At 40.4% G+C, this 20,191-nt stretch overlaps 1 protein-coding gene across 5 annotated transcripts; it reads right to left on the bottom strand.

The window, feature by feature from the left end:
• Positions 1-3,658: 3,658 nt before the first annotated feature.
• uckl1b (uridine-cytidine kinase 1-like 1b) lies at positions 3,659-19,185 on the bottom strand. 5 transcript variants are annotated; one of them, XM_085782242.1, is made up of 15 exons: positions 19,071-19,185; positions 13,635-13,828; positions 12,868-12,974; positions 11,483-11,653; positions 11,032-11,103; positions 10,551-10,740; positions 10,224-10,285; positions 9,229-9,245; positions 7,252-7,350; positions 7,027-7,120; positions 6,429-6,491; positions 6,165-6,287; positions 5,764-5,871; positions 5,514-5,670; positions 3,659-5,362 (listed from the first exon to the last, which is right to left on the bottom strand). In XM_085782242.1, the coding sequence occupies exons 1-15, from the start codon at positions 19,142-19,144 to the stop codon at positions 5,283-5,285; spliced, it is 1,611 nt and encodes a 536-aa protein (XP_085638368.1). In that variant the 5' UTR covers positions 19,145-19,185; the 3' UTR covers positions 3,659-5,282. The 5 variants fall into 5 exon arrangements, with proteins under 5 accessions (XP_085638368.1, XP_085638367.1, XP_085638369.1 ...); XM_085782241.1 differs by lacking the exon at positions 9,229-9,245 and adding an exon at positions 8,047-8,066; XM_085782243.1 differs by lacking the exons at positions 9,229-9,245; positions 19,071-19,185 and adding exons at positions 8,047-8,066; positions 16,269-16,596.
• Positions 19,186-20,191: the final 1,006 nt, after the last annotated feature.

The following is a 20,191-nucleotide window of genomic DNA, read 5'->3' as shown; positions in this document are numbered from 1 at the left end:
TTGCACACATCGAAGTCTCGAAACCAGTGAACAGTAAAACGTGTTTCCTGAAGCCAATTCAAATAAAAAGCGCGCATTAACACTCAACACTCATTTTTAATTTATTGAATACGTTTCTCTGACTATTCTTGTGATTGTTTATAATGAGGCAACAAAAATTATTATTATTGCATAGATCATCTTTGTATTTTCTCATGTGCTAAAATCCAGTATGCAAGAATTTGACATGAAATATACAGTATGAAGACACTTTCATACCCAGCACTTTTTAAAAAACATTAGACGTGTCAAGTTCTCTAGCCTAAAACAATAGGATTATTAACAAGAATCAGCAGTCATTCATATGAGTTCTGCAGAACAGCTCTAAACCAGAAAACAATCTTACATCACTATGTGTTTTAAAATAACATCACATTTTAGCTCTGGCAGGTGTGTACAGAACAATGTGAGGTGACCTTCAATATTTCTGCTTTCTGTCATTTTCAAGAAGGAAGTAGCCGTTGTTGAGAGCATATGAACAGAATTACTGAGAGGGCGATTCAGGCGATTTAGCTGTGAGATTAAAATCTAAATTATCGAAGTCAATTCCACAAGCAGCAGTGCTGTGTTGCTGTGTGGTTAGTGTGCACATTGCTCCCTCTACTGGCAAACAGGCAGAGCTCAGTTAGAGAAGAGTTGCTCTCTGCATCTCAACATTAAGGACAACAGTTCGGTGTAAGGAGAAGGTGCTTTATTTTGAAAATCTAGAATAACTTGTTCAGTACAGAAGATTTTCACAATAAAGTCGAGCCAATTTCACTGTCAATCATTTATACAACTGATGAAATACAGAAAAAACAATGATCAGTAGATAATCTACACCTTGCTGTCTGAATGCCAGACATTTTCCACCACAGTCCGGGCAAGTTTTGGGGGCCTTTTTGGTTGTTCCGCCTCACAGGCTGCTGAGGTGAGTTAGCGTTTCATGGGCTGACGAACCTGAGATTGAGCCTGAAATCACCATTCTCAGGTTGGACAGTCCTAGAAAGAACTACTCAAGAGTTTAAGTAGGACTGGGTCTCCTCCTCAGGCCGCTCCAGTTGTACTGACCACACTGGGTGCAACTGCTACCTACAGTATGAAAAGTTGATCTCTCTCGGGTTATTTTAGTCCAGATGTTGTTGTTTTTACACACCTGCCAATGTGCAATTTCTGCCGCTTACTGTGTATGCATAATTAGAATAAAAGAAGTACTTTGTGATCAAAAGGTCAAACTATATTGCACGCTAACAGTGCTGATTACCATAATCTGTAGACTAATTACACTAAATGTAAGGTACTATTTTTGTTTTGTAAAGTAAAGTTATTAAATAGATCAATTCAAACAAAGTGAATTGGATTGGGTGGTACACGCAGTCGCAGCATCATCGAGGAGGATTTTGGCGCGAGGAGCAACAGCCACAAATCCAATGGGGATGAAGTTGAGAATTTACACTTTTGAAATAATTTAATCAACAACAATGATTTAAGTATAGTGATTTATATCTATTTTGATAATATATCTCCCTAGATTTTATTGTTTCTAAGAGGATACACATGCTATGGCCATAATAAAACATCATACTGTATATAACAAATAATGGCAAATTCCAGCAGTTACAATGAAATGCATTTGAACAAGATATGTAGATTGTATTAGAGCATGTTTTCCAGATAACTAAGAGCACAGAACAAAAAGTTGAACACCACGTCTGTCTCTGTGTTGTAAGCTAACCTGCACTGAAACCACTCAAAGAACAGTTACTCAGCTAAAGAAGCTTTGTGCACAAACTGCATCGCACGGTTAAAGTCTGTTAAATCATCCTGGCCTGACTTTATGAAGACATTGCAGTTTCATACAGTTCTCACTGTCATGATAAACTGTGCAGATGGAGGTTACAGCAGCAGACATACTATACACACAGACACACAGACACACACACACGGAAAGAGAGAGTGAAAGGAGAAGGAGGGAGAGAAAAGACGTCTATACTTTACCACTGTTCAACAACCCTCTTCACATGATTCAGAAATACTTCACCTTCTGAATAATTCATCCTTAACTATCTGCATTAAGCCACTGTGCTGTGCTGGTCTCCTTCACATTTACAATCCAGACGCACTCACTGCCAGATAGCACATTAACCAAACAAATAACAACCATAAAAACACACTGTTGCTTTCCATGTCTCCTCAATAATCATTAGAATAATGGAAGATTGTGTGAAAGTTTTGTGAGTTCTCCTGTCTAAGAGCTTTCAAAGTCTTCTCTGCGTACTCCTTACCCACATGGCAGGCAGACCCTCTGAATCCTCACACCCAGTCAATGCACAGGAGGTAAAAAAAGAAAAAAAAAGAAAGAGAGAGAGAGACTCAGAGAGACATCTTCATCATCTAAAATCAAGAGCCAAAGAAGATACAGAGGAAGAGAGAGAGAGAAGAGCGACCTGGAGCCAAGCTGGTGACATGAGGATGAAAAAGAAAGACAGGTCGCTGAGTTATAACTGCCGCTCCTGCTGTCTTTACCAAGCTGTGACCTCATCATGCTTTGTGCTACCAATGGGGATGCAACTCACAACACACATGCTGACACACACACACACACACACACACACAGACAGACACACCACCTTCCTGTTTGTCAGTGCTGGTGGTAAACTTTCCACTGACATCTCCATTCGAGGGACTATGCCACTTTATCATGAGAAATGAAATAGATCTGAAACCGACTAAAGAAAATAGTATTTGGGCAAATGTCAGCATGCAAGATGGAAGATAATAAACTAATTTGTGTATGTAAGTGAGTGAGTGAGTGAGTGTGTGTGTGTGTGTGTGTGTGTGGGTGGGTGTGTGTGTGCGTGTAGAAAGAGAGAGAGTACTACAATTGCTGTGATAAAAATAAAGACAAGGCAAACTTCTAAACTTATTGCAAATTAAAACCAATTTGACATTAAATGAACTCATTACTGCATTTTAATCAAATCTAAGCCATTTTCACTTTTGCAGAAAAACAGAACCCGTCAAATCTGAGACAGCTGAACATTTTTACTCCAGACAAACTAGAGCAGTGCTGCTGCTGCTGCTGCTGCTGCTGAGCTTCCTGATATTCTTAGCTCTTGTGTGTCTTTTGACTGTCCTTCTCACAGCTTCTCTCAGAAAAAAACTGCCTCTAGCGGGTCAATATCTGCCTAATCGGCTGCTGGTTTGTAATTGTCCATCAGCCTCATCAAATGTATGTCAATCATGCTTTACTGTGGCTGACGTCTTGACAGCTGTCAGAGTGATAATTATGGAAAGTGATGGAAGATGTCAAGGTTACTTTCCATGAGAAGAGGACAACCACAATATCCTTCCTGTTCATTTTCAAAGTGTAGGTAATGTTTCATTCTGTCATTAAGTGTTGGATGGAGGTAAAAATGTGTGACTACGAAAATGTGACTTCTCATCATGTTGATGATGAGAGAAATGTGCTTTTTTTTTTCTTTGAGGTTTGTTTTCCTATCCCAGTCTGAAAAAAGATTTGAATGCAAGGCTGAAATATGACCCCCGTTCACCTGGCGTGAACTAGCTGAACACAGATAATATGTTGTTTGTCATAACATGTTTATTTGGCTGAAATGAAACAATGCACCAGAAGAAATTTAAAAGCTCTTTTGCACTTTTATTAAATATATATATAAAAACATGCAGCAGAGGAGTTAAACAGCACACAGTCACACACTGAGGCTACAAACTCGGTCAACGGATTTTCAGTGCACAATGACTTGCTAACGGTTGTGTTGAGCAGAAGCAGTTGATTAAATGTTAAGATTATGGTGAACTAACAGCTGTACCGGTATCCAATGCTAATGTCATAGGTTGCACAGTGTTCCACTTTCAGCACGGCTCTTTTGATATTTTTTCTCGTATTGCTGTACCTATTTTTTTTTGTTTTTTGTAACGGAAATGAGTGATACTGTATATTGTATGAGCAATGTTTATCAAAATATAGTACATGGATAATTGAGTGTAAACCTGTAAAGAGAACATCATATTCATCTACTTTAACGAGGGAGTCAACACATGATAGAGTAAAATGCAAAGCGCACTTTCTATGCAACGCTCTCCTCCTGACATCTCATTACATCAGTTCTTATAAACACGTGGATGAATATTTTAAAATACTTCCACACTTTTGAAATGATCCTTATCAGAGCAAGGCAACATTTAACAGGCACTAAGTTTAACAGAAATCATGTTTTTTTTCTTTCCCCAATACTGACAATGTAAAAAGATCAGGCACTACAGGACACCTTTTGACTTGTTCTGAGGTCATATCAAACTCTACAGGCCCTTTTTTTTTAAACAAAAAAAACAACAACAACAAAAAAACAAAAAGAAAAAACAACAATTTCATCTACAGCATAAAAAAAGGCATAAATGAGGTTGTGTGGGACTGAAATAATCATTTAGTCTGTGTTTTGTTAAATGCAGATGACCTAGTTTCACAGCAGTAAAACGATATATTTGCCTTTTTTCTCGTTAAGTCTATCCATAGTGTAGAATATGTAAATGAGGGATATACTGCATAAGTACACAGCACAAGTGCATACTTTTAGCTGTATAATGAAAAACAGTTTCAACACCGTTTTCTACTGGTTGGGTCAGCATCCACAGAGAAGGAAAAGGCTGAACCGGAGAGCTAAAAAAAAAGAAAAAAAAAGACAGATACACCTACACATTTTCCGATTGAATGGTCCTTCAGAAAGTGCTCATGGCAATGGAAGTTGAGCAACATGAGTTCATGTTCTGATTTTTGAAAGTTGTGAGGAAGGTTTGTGATAAAAATAACCTTAAAAGCTCGATATTTCTTTTTCTCGTACAGCACGTGCAAATTTACATTCAGTGTCGTCTGCAGCACACGCCTTGAGGATAGATAATATTTTTCCAAAACATGTCTGCAAATTTTGATACAGAGATTGTCACATTCTAAAATTAAAGATTAAAATAAAACATTTGGACTTCATAACTTAGTGATCATACAAAAATATTTCAGTTCCACTTTCCACAACAGTATTTACATGAGATTAAATAATAATTTAACTTAAAATTTCAACATGGTGGCTCTAGATTGGCAACGTTCATCCTGTTTTGTTGATTTTTCAGGGTAGCATTGTTTGGCTCTTGGAGGACAAATTTTATGGCCTGACAGTAGCAAATGATCATCCTCAGAGGGGCATTTCCATGAATCACCCAATAAAGTCAATGCACTGCCAATAATTTGATCAATAACTGGGCTCATCCAGGTCGTCATCGCTCCAGTCAGGGGGTGCATCTGTTCCGAAGTACCGATCCCCAAAGTTTCCTACAGGGACGACAAATGTGTGATAGCATCAGTTAATCTGTTCGGATCAGAGGCAACATCATGTAAAGGTCAAGCACGCCCCGTGAAAAAAAACAAACACTGCAACAAGCAGTGCTTCTTCTACACTCTCTTCTATCCCAGCATTCCTCACCTATGCCAGGTATGATGTGGAACAGATCGTTGACCTTCTTGTCGACAGCCGTGGTGATGATTTTAACCTGTGGAAATGCGTAGGCCACCGAATGGATTCCCATTTCAGCCATTAGCAAAGACACCAGCAGGATCTTCTCCTCCTGAACGTCATGGTCCTGAATATGAAAACACGACTGTGAAAAACTCTGTAATACAGTTCACTGCACACAGTCAACACGGATTTGTGAAGAAGTCGGGGAAACACCCACCAGAAGGACTCGTACAGCCATCATGGCAGCAGCTCCCGTGGACACAGTACAGTCCATCAGAATCACATGGTCTTCGCTGATGTCTTTGGGTAGACGCAGGTAATGAAGCTGCCAATGTTTTACACAGGATGTGGGTTGACACCAAAAATATGAAATACATGACCAGGACCTATATCCTGTAGCTATATCATAGGTGGTGTGTTGCAGAAAGCCCCTAACCTGAGAATTTCCTGCACAGGACATAAATAAATAAATAAATAAATAACTAAAATAAACAGCAGGACCTTGCAACACAACAAGACACTTAACATAAGATAATTGACCAGAAAATTCACAAGTAAAAATAGACATATATTTTTTTAAAGTTGCATGAGCCACACAGTCACAGTTCACATCTGTACCTCTGGTTCTCCCGTGTCCTGGTTGGTCTGGATGAGGATCTTGCCGATGCGGACATCTTTGCAGACAGCTCGAAGAGCCGGCTCCATGGTCTCCCCTGCTCGCAGGATGGACACGCCTGTGATCTAAAGAAAACCAAAGAAAGAAAAAAAAAAAACGGAGGTTAATTGCATCAGTTTAGGCAGCGACAAAACTCTTTAAAAAAAAAGAAAAGAAAAGAAAAAAAAAGTTGAGAAACCGGCAGGAAGTAAATGGAGTTCACTCACCCTCTTCCCATGGAAAGACCTGCCTTCATAATCCTCTCCTTGGGGGGTCTGGACTACGTGGACCTGAGATAATATTAAACATCATAACAGTGTGAGCACAGTGCTGATCATGGCTGTACTATAGAATACAAGTCCGGAAAATACTTTGTGAGCACCTGCAGTACATTTCACACTTAAGTCACATGGGTGCAGACTCTAACTTGTCACCTGTTTCTCATGGTGAAGGTATGGAAACTTTCCACCGTGGTAACCTGACAAGCTTCCTGGCTCAGACGGCAGGCCACTATGTGCATGTATATCTTATTTTCTTTTCTGCAAATACCAGTGCTTACTCTTTTTCCATTCATCTCCATCTTTCAATATTTTCAAGACAACATATTGTACAGCATCTCACTCTCTCGATAGTTCTGGTCAACATCTGTCTATCCATCAGTTGTCTCACACTTTCTTTCTTTCCTTGTTCTTCTTTTACATACCTACATCTACATTAATGTATCTAACAGTTGAAGTCACTGTCCTAAATACAAAGGGTTACAGAACCCTCCTGTAGCGCTGTGGGTTAATTAACAGTGTATCTGAGGGATAGGGTGTGTGGCACCTGTGAGGGGAGGAAGGAGAGCGCTCGCTCGATCAACAGACGCATCAACCTCTTGGAGTAGAAAATGAATTCATCGCGGCTGGTTTCCTTATTTCTAAATGTGGTGATTAGGAAAAGAGAGAGAGACACAATATTTATGTTACTATCATACACAATGATAATTCCTTTAAACAAAAAAGCTGCTTGTTCATTTGACAAATCAACATTTCATACAGTAGCTTTTACCTGATGATGGTGTGCATGCCCCTGACCTGGGGTGTACTCTCCAGGACGCTGAGTGTCTGGGGCAGAGGTTGGGCCTGGTGTGCTGACGCCAGGGCTGCCCTGTAACCACGGCAACACGCAGTAGACCAGGGGTGGTGCAGGGTGAGAGGAGCAGGAAAAGAGAAAAGGTGGACGGACACAGGAAAACAATGAACATGAATAAGTGCAATTAACACTTCTCTGCACCTGTGTGTACAGAATGTGGTGTACAACTTCACAAACAAGCAAAACAAGCAAAAACAAAACAAAACAAAACAGACATACACACACACACAGATGTGTAAATACATGCAAATCATTTTCAGAGAGTATTTGGAGCAAAGTTGACAATAGTAGTCTGTAACCACCGTAACTGGAAAAGGCAGACACACAAAACTGCAAAGCACACAGTGCCAGTGTTGAGTGTTTAAGTGGAAAATTACAACAGCACAGAGACCGTGATAATGGAAAAGAACATTAAGAATTAAGAATGAGCCATAAAAAATTATTAACATAATATACAGATTTGCAATAAAGGAAAATCTCACTGCATGATATAATTAATATGCATGAATGTTATTTTCCATGACCGGTCTCTACTCTCTAATAACTTCCTTGTTATATGTAGTTAGCCGAGGTCTAGCCTGGGCTCTAGGAGCGCACACTGTTACAAATAGTCAGTGATTCAGTGTTGTTGACACCACAGTCTCCACAATGTCACTGCGATACATGTTAGCCAGATGCAAAGGAAAGAAAAGTCATAGCAAATCTGCTCACATATCCCAGCGAAGTTTCCTCTATGGGGAGATTTTTTTTTCGACGAAACACAACAACAGGCACAAAAGAGGAGACACAGAGAGATGAAAAAACAACAGATAAGAGGAGGAAAAATGAGAGGAGACACAACATCAAGTGGATGAGGGGAGCAAGGATTATCTCTCACAGTGAAGAGTGTGACAGCTGAGACTTAAAAATGTCAAACGTCTCTGAAATACACTCAGCACTGAGGTAAATTTCCATTATAAGTAAACTAACTAAAATAATATTTACTGGTTATCACTTTATTTGTCACAATACTGAGAGGAAGGGGGGTAACAGGCCGTGCTGAACACGTACTAGAGTTAAAGAGAGCATTATCAAGTTTTGGATCAGATTTGCAAATCTATACAAGTGCATCCATTGTGTGTACGCGTGGGAGGTGCGTGAACTATCGTGCGGCTGTCACTCTTTCACCATGTAGAAGAGGAGAGGTTGGTATTTCAGCTCACAGGCCCCAGCACATCCTGTGTCTAAAGACAGACACCGAGCTCACTTCCGCTCTCTCTGTCTCAGATACTGTGGCCGACATTCAATGGAAAAACTCAGCGCTTTGTAGTAGGGTATTGGAAACTTTCTCTGTGGCTGAGGTATGTGATAGTCAACAATAGCTGTAGCAAGAGCTTCCTCTCTCTTGCTTTCTGGTATTGTCACTCTCTCTCTCATTCTTGTTGCTGCTGAAAGGAGGGGTCAGTGACTTCACTCATTGGTGTATTTTTAGACACAGAAGGCAGGAAGAGCGTGAGTTGTCATTTCTCTAAAAGGTAGAGAGAAGGAAAACCAACGTCTTTACATTAAATGCTGGCTGCACCACATCACTTCAAAACTTTTGATCAAAGTTTCACTTTCAAATGTTCACAGCTGTTTTCATGCAGTTTTTAGATTTGCTCCAACCTGGGGAGGACAAAATCTTTGCAATGTTTTGGTACGTTATCGTCACTGATCTGAAATGAGCCATATTAGGTTTACAGATGAAGAACAAGAGTGCCGCCTGGCGATGTGCCATGGCAGCCAGCAGTTCAGTGGAAGGTAGACGTTGGTTTTGCTGGACTCTTTTTCTCTCCCTCCCTGCAAGAAGCTGAAGTTGAGGAACTGGGCAGATGGTGAGGTAGAGAATGATAGACAGGATAAAGGCCACTCTACCTGACGCTGAGCTCGCGCTGTGAGCCATGGAGGGGGGATGGGGGGTGGGGGGGTGGGGTGGGGAAGGTGGGGAGGGGGTGAGAGAGTAGTCCATCAGCAGCCTGTGTATTACTGTGTGTGTATAGTGGGGAGGAAACAAAGCAAAGTGCACTTTGGCACAAAGTGCTCCCCATGGGTAAAAATTGCCTCTGGTTTCACAATTAGTGGGCTACATGTCACACATACTATAAAAGGGCAATGCCATGAACCATCACCATGAATGGATGGATTTATTATTTATAATATGTTTACTTTTAATTAATTCCCCATTTTGTCATAATTTACCAAACTAGAGCTACAAAGGTGTTAAAACTACAGATTCATCTAACTCCATCTTGATGCCAGAAAATGTAAACAATTACCAAAACGAGAAGAAGAAAAAAAACTACATATATGCCAAATATCAGGGCCTATAAATTCCTATAAGTGAAAACATGAAGCTTCAGACTCATCAGAGAATGACTATCAAGTATAGCATTTGTGACTTATCAACTTTATGATTGTTGCTATACTAAGGGTAAACTAATTTGTATTAATTTGTACATTAGGAACCCACTAAGACAGGCAAGACAGAGGAAATATTTAATATTAGTTATTACCTGCACCAAATATGCAAACAACTTGAGTCTATATCATATGTCAATGATTATATTCCCCAAGACAAATACAAATAATTATAGCTAAGAATTGTTTGCACAATCTTTTACAGAATAGGCCTGGGGGCAATCATGCACAATCACCATCCACTTGGATAAATGCAATACAGGTCATTTCCACTAGAGGGTGTGATGGAGCTTGTAATCAATGACTACAAATTTAAGGTTGGTTGCAACTACTCAACTCCACCTGCACCTCACTGTAAGATAACACGAGTCAGACACCAAAATAAATATTAACCCAGAGTGACTGTGTATCTGTGTGTGTAGGTCTGTGAGTGTGAGTGTGACTTCACTTACCTCCTCCAGCTGACTGTGTACATGTTGCACGATCAAATCGATGGCCACCATGTTGCCACCGCCTGACAAATACAGTGAAATTATGTTTAGATGCAAGTTGAAAACACACAGTGACTGACAGCAAGTGAGATTTTAACAGCAGTGACATGTGAGAGATTATAACTAAATTCCAAACAGACTTGAATATAGCAATTGTAATACTGCACCTTTGCAGTGAAACTAACGATTTAGCAGTATCATAGAAGGAGTAAAACTGAAGCTATATGTATGTAAATAATGTGTGTATGTCATGTATATGTGTGTGTGTGTGTGTGAGTGTACACGCACCACGTGGCACCACAATATCAGCCAGGCGCATGGTGGGCTCGATGTACTGTTCAAATGCTGGCTTGACAAACTTGTTGTACTGTTTGATGACTCCTTCAATTTCTCGCCCCCTCTCTGAAATGTCCCTCCTCAAGCGGCGCACCAGGCGGATGTCCGAGTCTGTGTCCACAAAAAGTTTCATGTCCAACAGCTGACAGGAGAACATGAAACGGGGACAAACACCGTTTAGTTTCACAAACTGCAAATCTACACAAAGAAGACGCTGAAAACGAGGCAACCTAAAGACACTCTCTTGATTCTATTGTGAATTTATTTACATTTGATTCAGGGGTTTTACATTTAAAAGACTTGCAAAGCTTGTTTTTGCATAGACAATACTAGCTGCACATTTGACCACGACGAGCACAGATAACAATGAATCTGACACCAGCAACTTCCAGTGACCAGATGACCATGTCACAGGACAATAACCTTGACTTACCTGCAAGAGCTCTTTATCAGCGAAGGCCATGATTCCCTCAAAGATGATAACACTGGCTCCATATACAGTTTTCTGTGGTAGACACACGTGCAGATATTATTATAGTACAATGTACATACAAAGAATAGTAGGTGACCATTAGACATTAGACACCAATCATTGTTTATGCTTAAACAATGTTTATGCTCAACCATAATTAACAGGTGCCACTGATAAATGAATATTGAACTTACAGTAGTCAATAGACATCAAAACACAAAACCATGTAGAGAGAAATCACACTGATGTTTTGTCTGCGACCATCTGGAGTAGCAGATTTGTGACTCTAAATCTCTAGCGAGGGAGATTAAAGCGCTCTTAGGTAATCGAGAAACTGAAGATTATACGCAGTAACTTATTAACTTACAAAGTGCATTATCATGATGTTGAGTGTGTGTGCTTTCAACCATACCCAGTCCTTATGTCTCCCATGAGTTGTGAAGTCGTACACAGGGATTTTCACGCTCTTTCCCTTCTTTAGTTTGCGCAGGATGTGTTTCAGCAAATCAAAGTCAAAAGCATCGGGGTGGTCAAAGTTGTAGTCGTTACTGGCAGCGAGACTCTGCTCCTCTGGGGTTAGTACCTGAAGAAAAGGGCCAAAACAAAGTTGGAATGACTTTACAGCAACTGTGCTTTCTAAGCACAACGCAGCATCATTTTCTCATCAAAATATTTCTTTGTCTCTGGCTTTTGCTTGTGAACAACAAACAAACACATAACACATACTAATATGATCATTTAGTAAATGAAATTACACACGCCTGTGTAAAAACACTTAGGCGCAGATCACAGTTCAAGAGCGGTTGAAGTAAGGAGACCTAAATTTAGGAGAACATCATGCGCCACTGTGACGTCTGTACCAGGTGGTGTGTGTGTGTGTGTGTGTTTGTGTGTGTGTGTGTGTCTGCCCTCAGGGTGGTCAAGCATTAAAAGCCCGGACCTTGCATGTAGCAGTCTCAGAACAGCAACAGTCTCTTCTCAAGTTAACTGATTAAACACTTGTAATAATGATAACTCTGTGTTACAGGCTCTCGGGGGGCTGTAAGCAAACATTAGACAACGTGTGTGTCTTCTTTCCAACACAAGAGGAGAGGGTACAGAGTAAAAAAAGAAGAAGACAAATTCCATATCAAATGTTTCGGATGCCGACCTAAAGTATGGCAATGTAGAGTGCGAACTGGCACTTGCTGAGGGCTGAAGTACCCCTGGTCACTGGTAGAGCCCTCCTACTCCCAACAGTGTGAACCACTACTGTCAGATTGTGACAGGATTACATAACCAGAGAGTGGGTGGAGGTATAGAGGGGCATGAATGACGGCTCTGGCTTGATTGCTCTCCTCTCCCTCACTCTTTTTTATTCTCCCCAATTCGCTCAACACTTCTCTTTCAACACAGCTGCCTTCTAATATTTTATCCTTTCTGTCTCCTTTCTCTCCACTGACTCATCTTATCCTCATTTTCCTTCTGGGACTCAAAGTGAATCCTATTTTCTCTCTTTTACTCTGTCTTTGCACTCAGCCCCTCTCTTTCCTACCCTTCCTTCAGGCCACTTGAGGAGTTAGCAGTCATAAAAGACACAGATGAAGCAATCATGAAAGGAACAAGTTATTTCTTAAGACTCATTTGATGTTAACATTTTAACCTCCAGAGTCTAAAAGCATCTGGATTGATGTCAAAATTGAAATACCTACATAAGAAATAGAAATCCTCACCTCACATCAATACAGATAGGTGTGAGGCTGCACATGGGCAGAGACTGGCAACATACTATATCCCACATACTACATAAATCCACACCTTGTAAAAAGAGTCCATGGAGAGAAGAACAACCCAAGGAACATCTAGAGCTTCAATGATTTTCCTTGCTACGGTTGTCTTCCCTGAAGCGCTGCCCCCACACAGACCTGCGACAGAATATTGACACAAAAACATTACGTAACACGTTCATACATTTTTAATTGCAAAAGTGTAATTTTATTTTTATGGTGGAAACATAGTAGCACTAGCTTGGCAGAACACTCTGTTGTTTCTTTACGTTGCCTTAGGTTATTATATTATATACGTGTAGAGACAGGTAGAAAAAGGGACTGGCTGTCTTTGAGATAAACATTCCCATTAACTTGTGAGAGTATTTGCAGAAATTCCTGTTCTCTTGAAAGCACACTACTTTCCAATGGCTTTCAGCAGAGTCCCTCAGCCTTAAAATCATCTAAAATACAAGTAATGACACCGTACTTTGTGTAAGTATGCATTACTTATAAATAAGGTGATTGCTCTGCTCCCTCACTGCTTTATTCAGGGAGTCGTTTTACTTTGTTTACAACAGATAAATACACCTGTAACCGCTAGGATGACAGTCAGTTCTTAGATTTCAGACTTGGTACTTGATTTTATCCAGGGAAGCATTTTTTTCAGGTTTGAAAACTCACTCATAAAAAGATTTATTGGTAATGGCATCTTATTTGTATTCTAATGCAAATGTATACATACTCTAATTACTCCATGTAGAAGGAATAGAGTCAGTGTTGTAATATTGGGTTATTCATTTGCGTTAGGTCTCCTACCGATGACGAAGGCCTCTTTGGACTGTGTTCCATGTTCGTTGTACCAGGGCGGACGTCCAGCGGTGTAGATGGTTCGCTTGGAGGTGCGGAGGAGGGGGGGCTCAGACTTACACTGGCTGGTGGTCCTTTTCCTGGGCGACAGGCCCGCGTTTACCGCGGGGAGAAGCCGGTCAAGTGATCCCTCATTATCTCCACTGTAAACCAACAATCACAACAGAGCACATCACCAAGGAGAAAGGGACGAAACACCTGCTGTTTTCGTTTTTTTTTTTTTTGCAATTTGATTGTTTGCATTTTATGGATGAGACAAACTACAGATTGCCTATACAGACACAGTGCTGAGGTGTACAATTTCTTTTTGACCCATGCTTACACATCTTTACGGGCTACTTATCTTATCAAGAGGTAAATTATAAATGACTTTTGGTTACAGTATGACAAAGGCTTTTATTTTTCTTAACTTTCACAATGCCAGCACATAGCCTGCTTATTTGTGTCACTGTGCAAAGAGTTGCATTTGACCAGTGGCGTTAAAGCAAGCAATAAAAGGATCATCAAGACCATTGTGATAATCTTCCCTAAAGGAGAAGCTGCTCCTTGTTAAAGTTTCCAGCTTATGATTGATTCTCCTTTTAGTGTGTGATACATGTTTGCCAGTTTGGGTGTATAAATGCTAACCGGTCAAGTGACAGTAAACAAGACAATGCAAATGTTGTTACTCAGCAATAGCTTAATGCTATTTTTTAAACTTCCAACCACAGGGTCTTGTCTTGTAGAATATAAATGCCTCAAGTAAGAGTAACAATAACAGAATACACCGGATGTTACCTCAGAGGAAACATGTTGACTCAATTATATGAAAACTGTTGTGTGGTTATTTCTGTAGCTGAACCACACGTGTATATCCTGAAGGTATCGTCAATGACATAATCGTCATAATATCAGAAGTCCTCAGACACAAATGACAACAGGCTCATTCAAAACAGGTACAAAAGGGGACTACCAGCATGCTGGTCAATCAAATCTCCCGCACGACACCATAACAATACTCATGACACAATTTGAAGAAGAGTTTTGTCCAATACTTAGCGCAAGTGTTTCTATGGCTTCTCAATTTTTGTAGTGAGTGAGGTGGAAAATGTGTGTGTACGAACAGTCCCTTTGTGGTCGCCAAACGCTGAAGAAGAAGTGTAGAAGAATGCACATTAACATTCAGTCAATGATTGTGGCTGATCACGATTCAAAGCAGAGAGCAACAGTATAAAGGACTGGTCAAACACATTGCTGAATAAACTATCCCGAACTCAACTTCTGTCTGGAAAACACTTGTTCCCTTTAAACACTCTCTCCAAAACATTCCCCTAAAAACTCTAGTCTGAATCTGTGGTGCATTATCTCCACAAAAATGTTTTAGTCCAAGGAAAAAAACAACTTGCATAACATCTGCGAGGCAGTCATTTTAATCAGTGATAACGCACGCATATTAAGTTGCACAAGGAATATCACCAAGAGGCATCACCAAAACAAATGCTGCCTTGATAAGGCTAACCAGGTAACCGTTGCTAGCAAAACTTACTGCCGTATCCGAGACATCCATACTTCACCAATTGAGGACAGCAAAAAGCCAGATGCCATAACTATAGAAAGCTGTGTATGAGAGCAGTCAAAGAGTTTCCTCTGCCTATTTCTCTGTTTTCCAGTCAACTCTCAGCTCTCACATGTTTTTATGGGCCATCTATCTTGCTAGGTGTCAGGAGGTTGGGGGTGAAACAAACGAGAGGGCAAAGATTTATCTTATCTCACCAGGGTTACCTGAACTTGGATGGAGACAGGGAGTGAAATGAAACTAAGAAAGCACACAAAAGGCACGGGACACTCAAACATAGCACACCCAAACTGGGTTATCAGTTAAAACCAAACTAGGGTTGCCATAAAAGATAAGTATGGTTGACTCTGCTGACTCATGGCCTTATTCAGTGGTTACAGTAGCAATACATCCATGGATCTATGGATGCACCTTTGGGAAAAGTGACGGTGACAGCGCAGGTTACTTGAGGCCAGATGAGATGAGACCATCTAAGCCCAATGGTCAGCAGTGACCCGGGACAATAATAGCAGTAAATAAGACACAGGGGGGGGGGGGTCATACAATATCTGACACTATGTGGTGCCTCTATTGACAAAAACAAGAACTTCTTTACACTGTTCGACTTTAATACAGTTGCTTCATTCCAGTTTGCACTGTATCGTAAATTTGGGCGACAAAATGGTGTAAAATGCTAACATAATGTCAGAACTTGTGATCGAATCGTAACACAATTAATTATCCTGCATAAACTTTGGGTGTCAGCACAAAAGCACTTCTGCAGACAGTCACTCTCACCAAACCGGTGAGACACTACTGTAACTGACAGACACACACAAAGTTTCCTACAGCACGTAAACACAAACCCTATGGCTATACTCCAGAGAGCTTAGTGACTGGAGCTGTCATTCCTGTTCATCCACATAATGAAGAGAGCAACTTACACCAAGACTTAGCAAAACACTTGTTTAGTAGTAGTACATCTGATGGCACTAGAATTGAAAGACAAATGACATCATGTAAATAAATAAATAAATAAATACACTTACCTGCCATCAGATCTGAGAGTCCAACAGCCAGATACTCTAGCTCCTGAGTAAGACGGTAGATAGCTCATGCCTCAAGACAATATGATTACGCCCTCCACTTTGTGTGCTATGCAAGTTTTGTCTTGATCTTATAGTTTTATACACACTCAAGCACAATAAAGCAGTTAACAGCACTGCACTCTGGTACAACACATCCAGAGAGAGAGAGAGAGAGAGGGAGGGCAATGTAAAGGGGAGTTAGCTTTGATGAAAAACGAAACTTTAAACATCTGTTTAGCTTTCTGTTTTGGGAGAGAGAGGCACTGCAGCCTGGTGGACAGCGCATTCAGACTGGGACTACGGCACTGCTTTTCCCTCCTCTTTCACTTGCTCTTTTCTCCTCCCCTCATTCGTTCAGCCAACAAATGTAAGAGGATAACCTACCCTCCAGATTATGTTCATTAGGTGGTATTAATAGCATGAGGTTAAAGCTAGACCTTCCCACTCCTGGCACACTCACACACACATAAACACACACACATACACATGCCAAGCTTGGGTCATCTGTCTTTGACAGTCAGTGTCGCAATATGTGGCTGGAGGTGAAAGAGGAACCAGAAGGGAGCGACAGAGATACGAAAAAAAAATAACATGGGAAAAGGGAAAAAGAAAAAGTGTGAAGAAAAAAAAACACACACACAGTAGGAAGAGAAAAACAGGCTGCTACTATTTTGCTCTGATATTGATGCAGTTGATCAAATTCAGAGACGCTTGAGGCCGTGTTACAGAGGTGAAGAGAAGGAGGAATGGAAAGATGCAGAGAGACAGAGGGAAAGGGGAAGAGAGATGTGCTTTTTTCCCCTGCAGGGACTCACCATGTCTCTGTGTACCTTACACCAGAGTCTGGAGACGTCAGCATTATCAACACACACACATACGCACGCGCTTTACCCACTGGGTGCATGATGAAACCCAACACTACCTCTTCTGCTCTATCAGCTGACAGTCTGCGGAATAGCCCTGGGCACATACAGTACAACGAACATGTGCACAACACACACACACATACACTCCTTCCGGGCCACAACTTGTGGAGACAAACAAATCATTATACCCAGAGATCAGGGGAGATAGGCTAATTCTCATCTGGAGCAACAAAATCAAATCCAAGGAGTGCACAGGCCACAGCTTAAAAAACCTCACTGCTCAGAGAAGTCACAAATTAAACCAACATTCAAAGTGTTTCTAAATATTTGGACTGGACAGGACCTCATATCTGCTACTTCCTCGTTAAAACCACAAGGGAGAGACATGAGGGAATACAGTGTTTTTTCTCTAATCGTAATTGCAGACTTGGGACTTTTGCTGCTTCTTGTTATTGCAGTGAGAAAGCCACGCCGAAACAAGACGCCTGAACTGGTTGCTATGTCAAACATTCAGCTACCTCTCTGTGGCTGCAGAGACACAGCAGAGTTATGGGGGCCCCGGTCGTGGTAAAACTTTACTAAAAATAATATTGTTAAGTAATATGAGAAATGTTACAGGCACAACAAACACAGAATAAGCACATTTGTCCCTAAATTCTAATGACTTAAAGTATATATATATAAAAAAAAGTAATGTTAGTGAAAAATTTAAGTCACATCTCACAGAAGCCGTTAAGGTACAACATATGTCAACATGACCCAAATTCCAAATGCATATTCTTATCTGTTTTGGAAACTAGGGCAGACTTATGTAAGTGGATACATATACTGTAGATAAGGTGGGCAATATAAACAAAACATGCCTCCAATGCATTGCAATCCAAGATCATAAATCTGCAGCTGAATCTTGTGCTGTTTGATTTAAAGTTGGATCTAATTCAACTGGTAGTTTACAAGGTTTGCAAGTTGTTTCCTACTTTTTGCAGTAATCAAGCAGATATATTTATGTAAAGCTTTATCTAAATGTGACCATGTCGGTGTGTAATGTAACTCCAATACCGGTTTAATAAACAGGAATACACCCTGTGTGTGTGAGTTGATCAATGCGGTAACACCCTCTAGTGGTCGAGTTAGGTACCAGTTTGTAGGCTGCATTTTTTTTTCTTTCTTTTTTTCTTTACTGTAGGTGGTTACAGAAAGAGCACTAATTGGATGAATGACGGTATGATATGTTAATACAAATTCCGCTATGGCGTTAGTCACCTCATTCAACTATCACACCTCTTTGTAGCCTTACATTGCCTTTAGGGAGATGATACTTGTTTGTCAGTAGAAAATGGCACTTACTCATGCTGCAGTGCCAGCACAGAAAAAAACACACACATGCCATGTTTCTCTCCTTTCCTAAATAAATGCTGCCTCTTGCTTCACTTCCTCTCTGCGCTAGTCAGGCTGCTGGTGCACGCCACGTTGCAGTAACAGCACATGTTAAAGGCACATTATTAGCATATCTCATGCTGAGTTAGCTACATGTGTCAAATATTCGTGTGTTGTCATAAGTTAAGGAGGGTGACAGAAGTTATACGGGGAGGTTACCTTGTGTTAAAATAGGACAGGTGTTATTAATAACCTCGTGAGAGACCGAAAGCAAAACCTACTCCCGGGTTTACTGTAATATAAATAACATGACAATTTCTCTGCGTCATGTTACTTTTAGGCAAGTTACAGTGGCTGTAGCCTATACTCACTAAGGGACACAACGTGACAGGTCGAGTTTCCTCAATAACTAGCCTAACCAGTGGATATTTATTAATTTTCTTTTTTTAAAATGTAGTCCAAAAATCGTTACGTTATTCCAAACTTTTCCGGGTAAAACCCACATATCCTGACATATTACCTGCTCGACAAAGTGGGAGTTTTCTCTTCGTTCTCCATCTTTGAGGGCCTGTCTTCCCAGCTATCGTCAGACATGCTCTCTGTTGTTGAAGATTGCTGCTGCTGGGAGAGTACAGTTAGCGCTGAGGCATCATGGGACTTGTAGGCGCATCGCGTTTCATTCTGATGGCTGCGTCACCAGCGGAAACTGAGATGGACTTCATATCCCAGAATGCAGCTCTTCCGCAGCCAGTAGTGTACATAATTATCATAATAATCCACGCCTTTTCATAAAGTGTTACTTATTTCTGTTTTATACCACACATGATTCAGCTGTAGCCTACATCATTCATATACATTGGCGTGGCATGTAAAAGTTTGAGCAGAAATGTGAACAGTTAAGCAAGATGAAATGATCTCCAAAAGTCATAACAGATGACACATTCCCTTTACATTTTAAACTATAAGTTTTTTTTTTTTTTTACAATTTCAAAATGACAGAAAGGAAAAAGGCCAGCGAAGGTTTGGGCACCGTGTATAGTTAGTACAGTACCACTACCTACTAGCCCCCCACCCCGGAGACTATCACAGCAGGTAGCCTAAATAGTAATAGCTTCCTTGGCCAAAGTTAAGTCATTGGTTTGCTTTTCACTCTAAAATTATAGAAAACAAAAATAATACAGTGATATTGCTTAAAATATTGCAAAAGAGTGTTTCATGTTTAACTTTATGCCTTTTGAAGATCATTTTATCTTCCACTTAAATTCACATTTACAGAAATTTTGCATGCCACTGTATATCAGGAAAATATTTCTATGACTTCATGATACAATCGCCTTCTCTCAAAAATCAGTTACAACGAAACTAGGACATTAAAAAGATCAATATATTAACTTGTCAGTGTGCCAAATTTTAACTGTATGTCTGAATAGTAATAAATCCTACATTACAATGATAGAAGCCTTTAATAAAATGATACCTAACACTGGGAAAGATCCATTTTAGCACAGCGCTCAGTCACATCTTAGCATACCCCAGGTGCAGTCAGATCGTGGGTGTAGAGTTATTATGATTCATTTCCATTTACAGTACTGTACAATAGTTATCAGCACTTTGGATGTTGAGATTGACATCTGATAGTAA

Source organism: Trachurus japonicus, chromosome 7 (assembly GCF_045865225.1).
Source record: "Trachurus japonicus isolate A0001 chromosome 7, Traja_1.0".
Lineage (NCBI taxonomy): Eukaryota > Metazoa > Chordata > Actinopteri > Carangiformes > Carangidae > Trachurus > Trachurus japonicus.
This window is presented reverse-complemented; position numbering and strand designations above follow the sequence as displayed.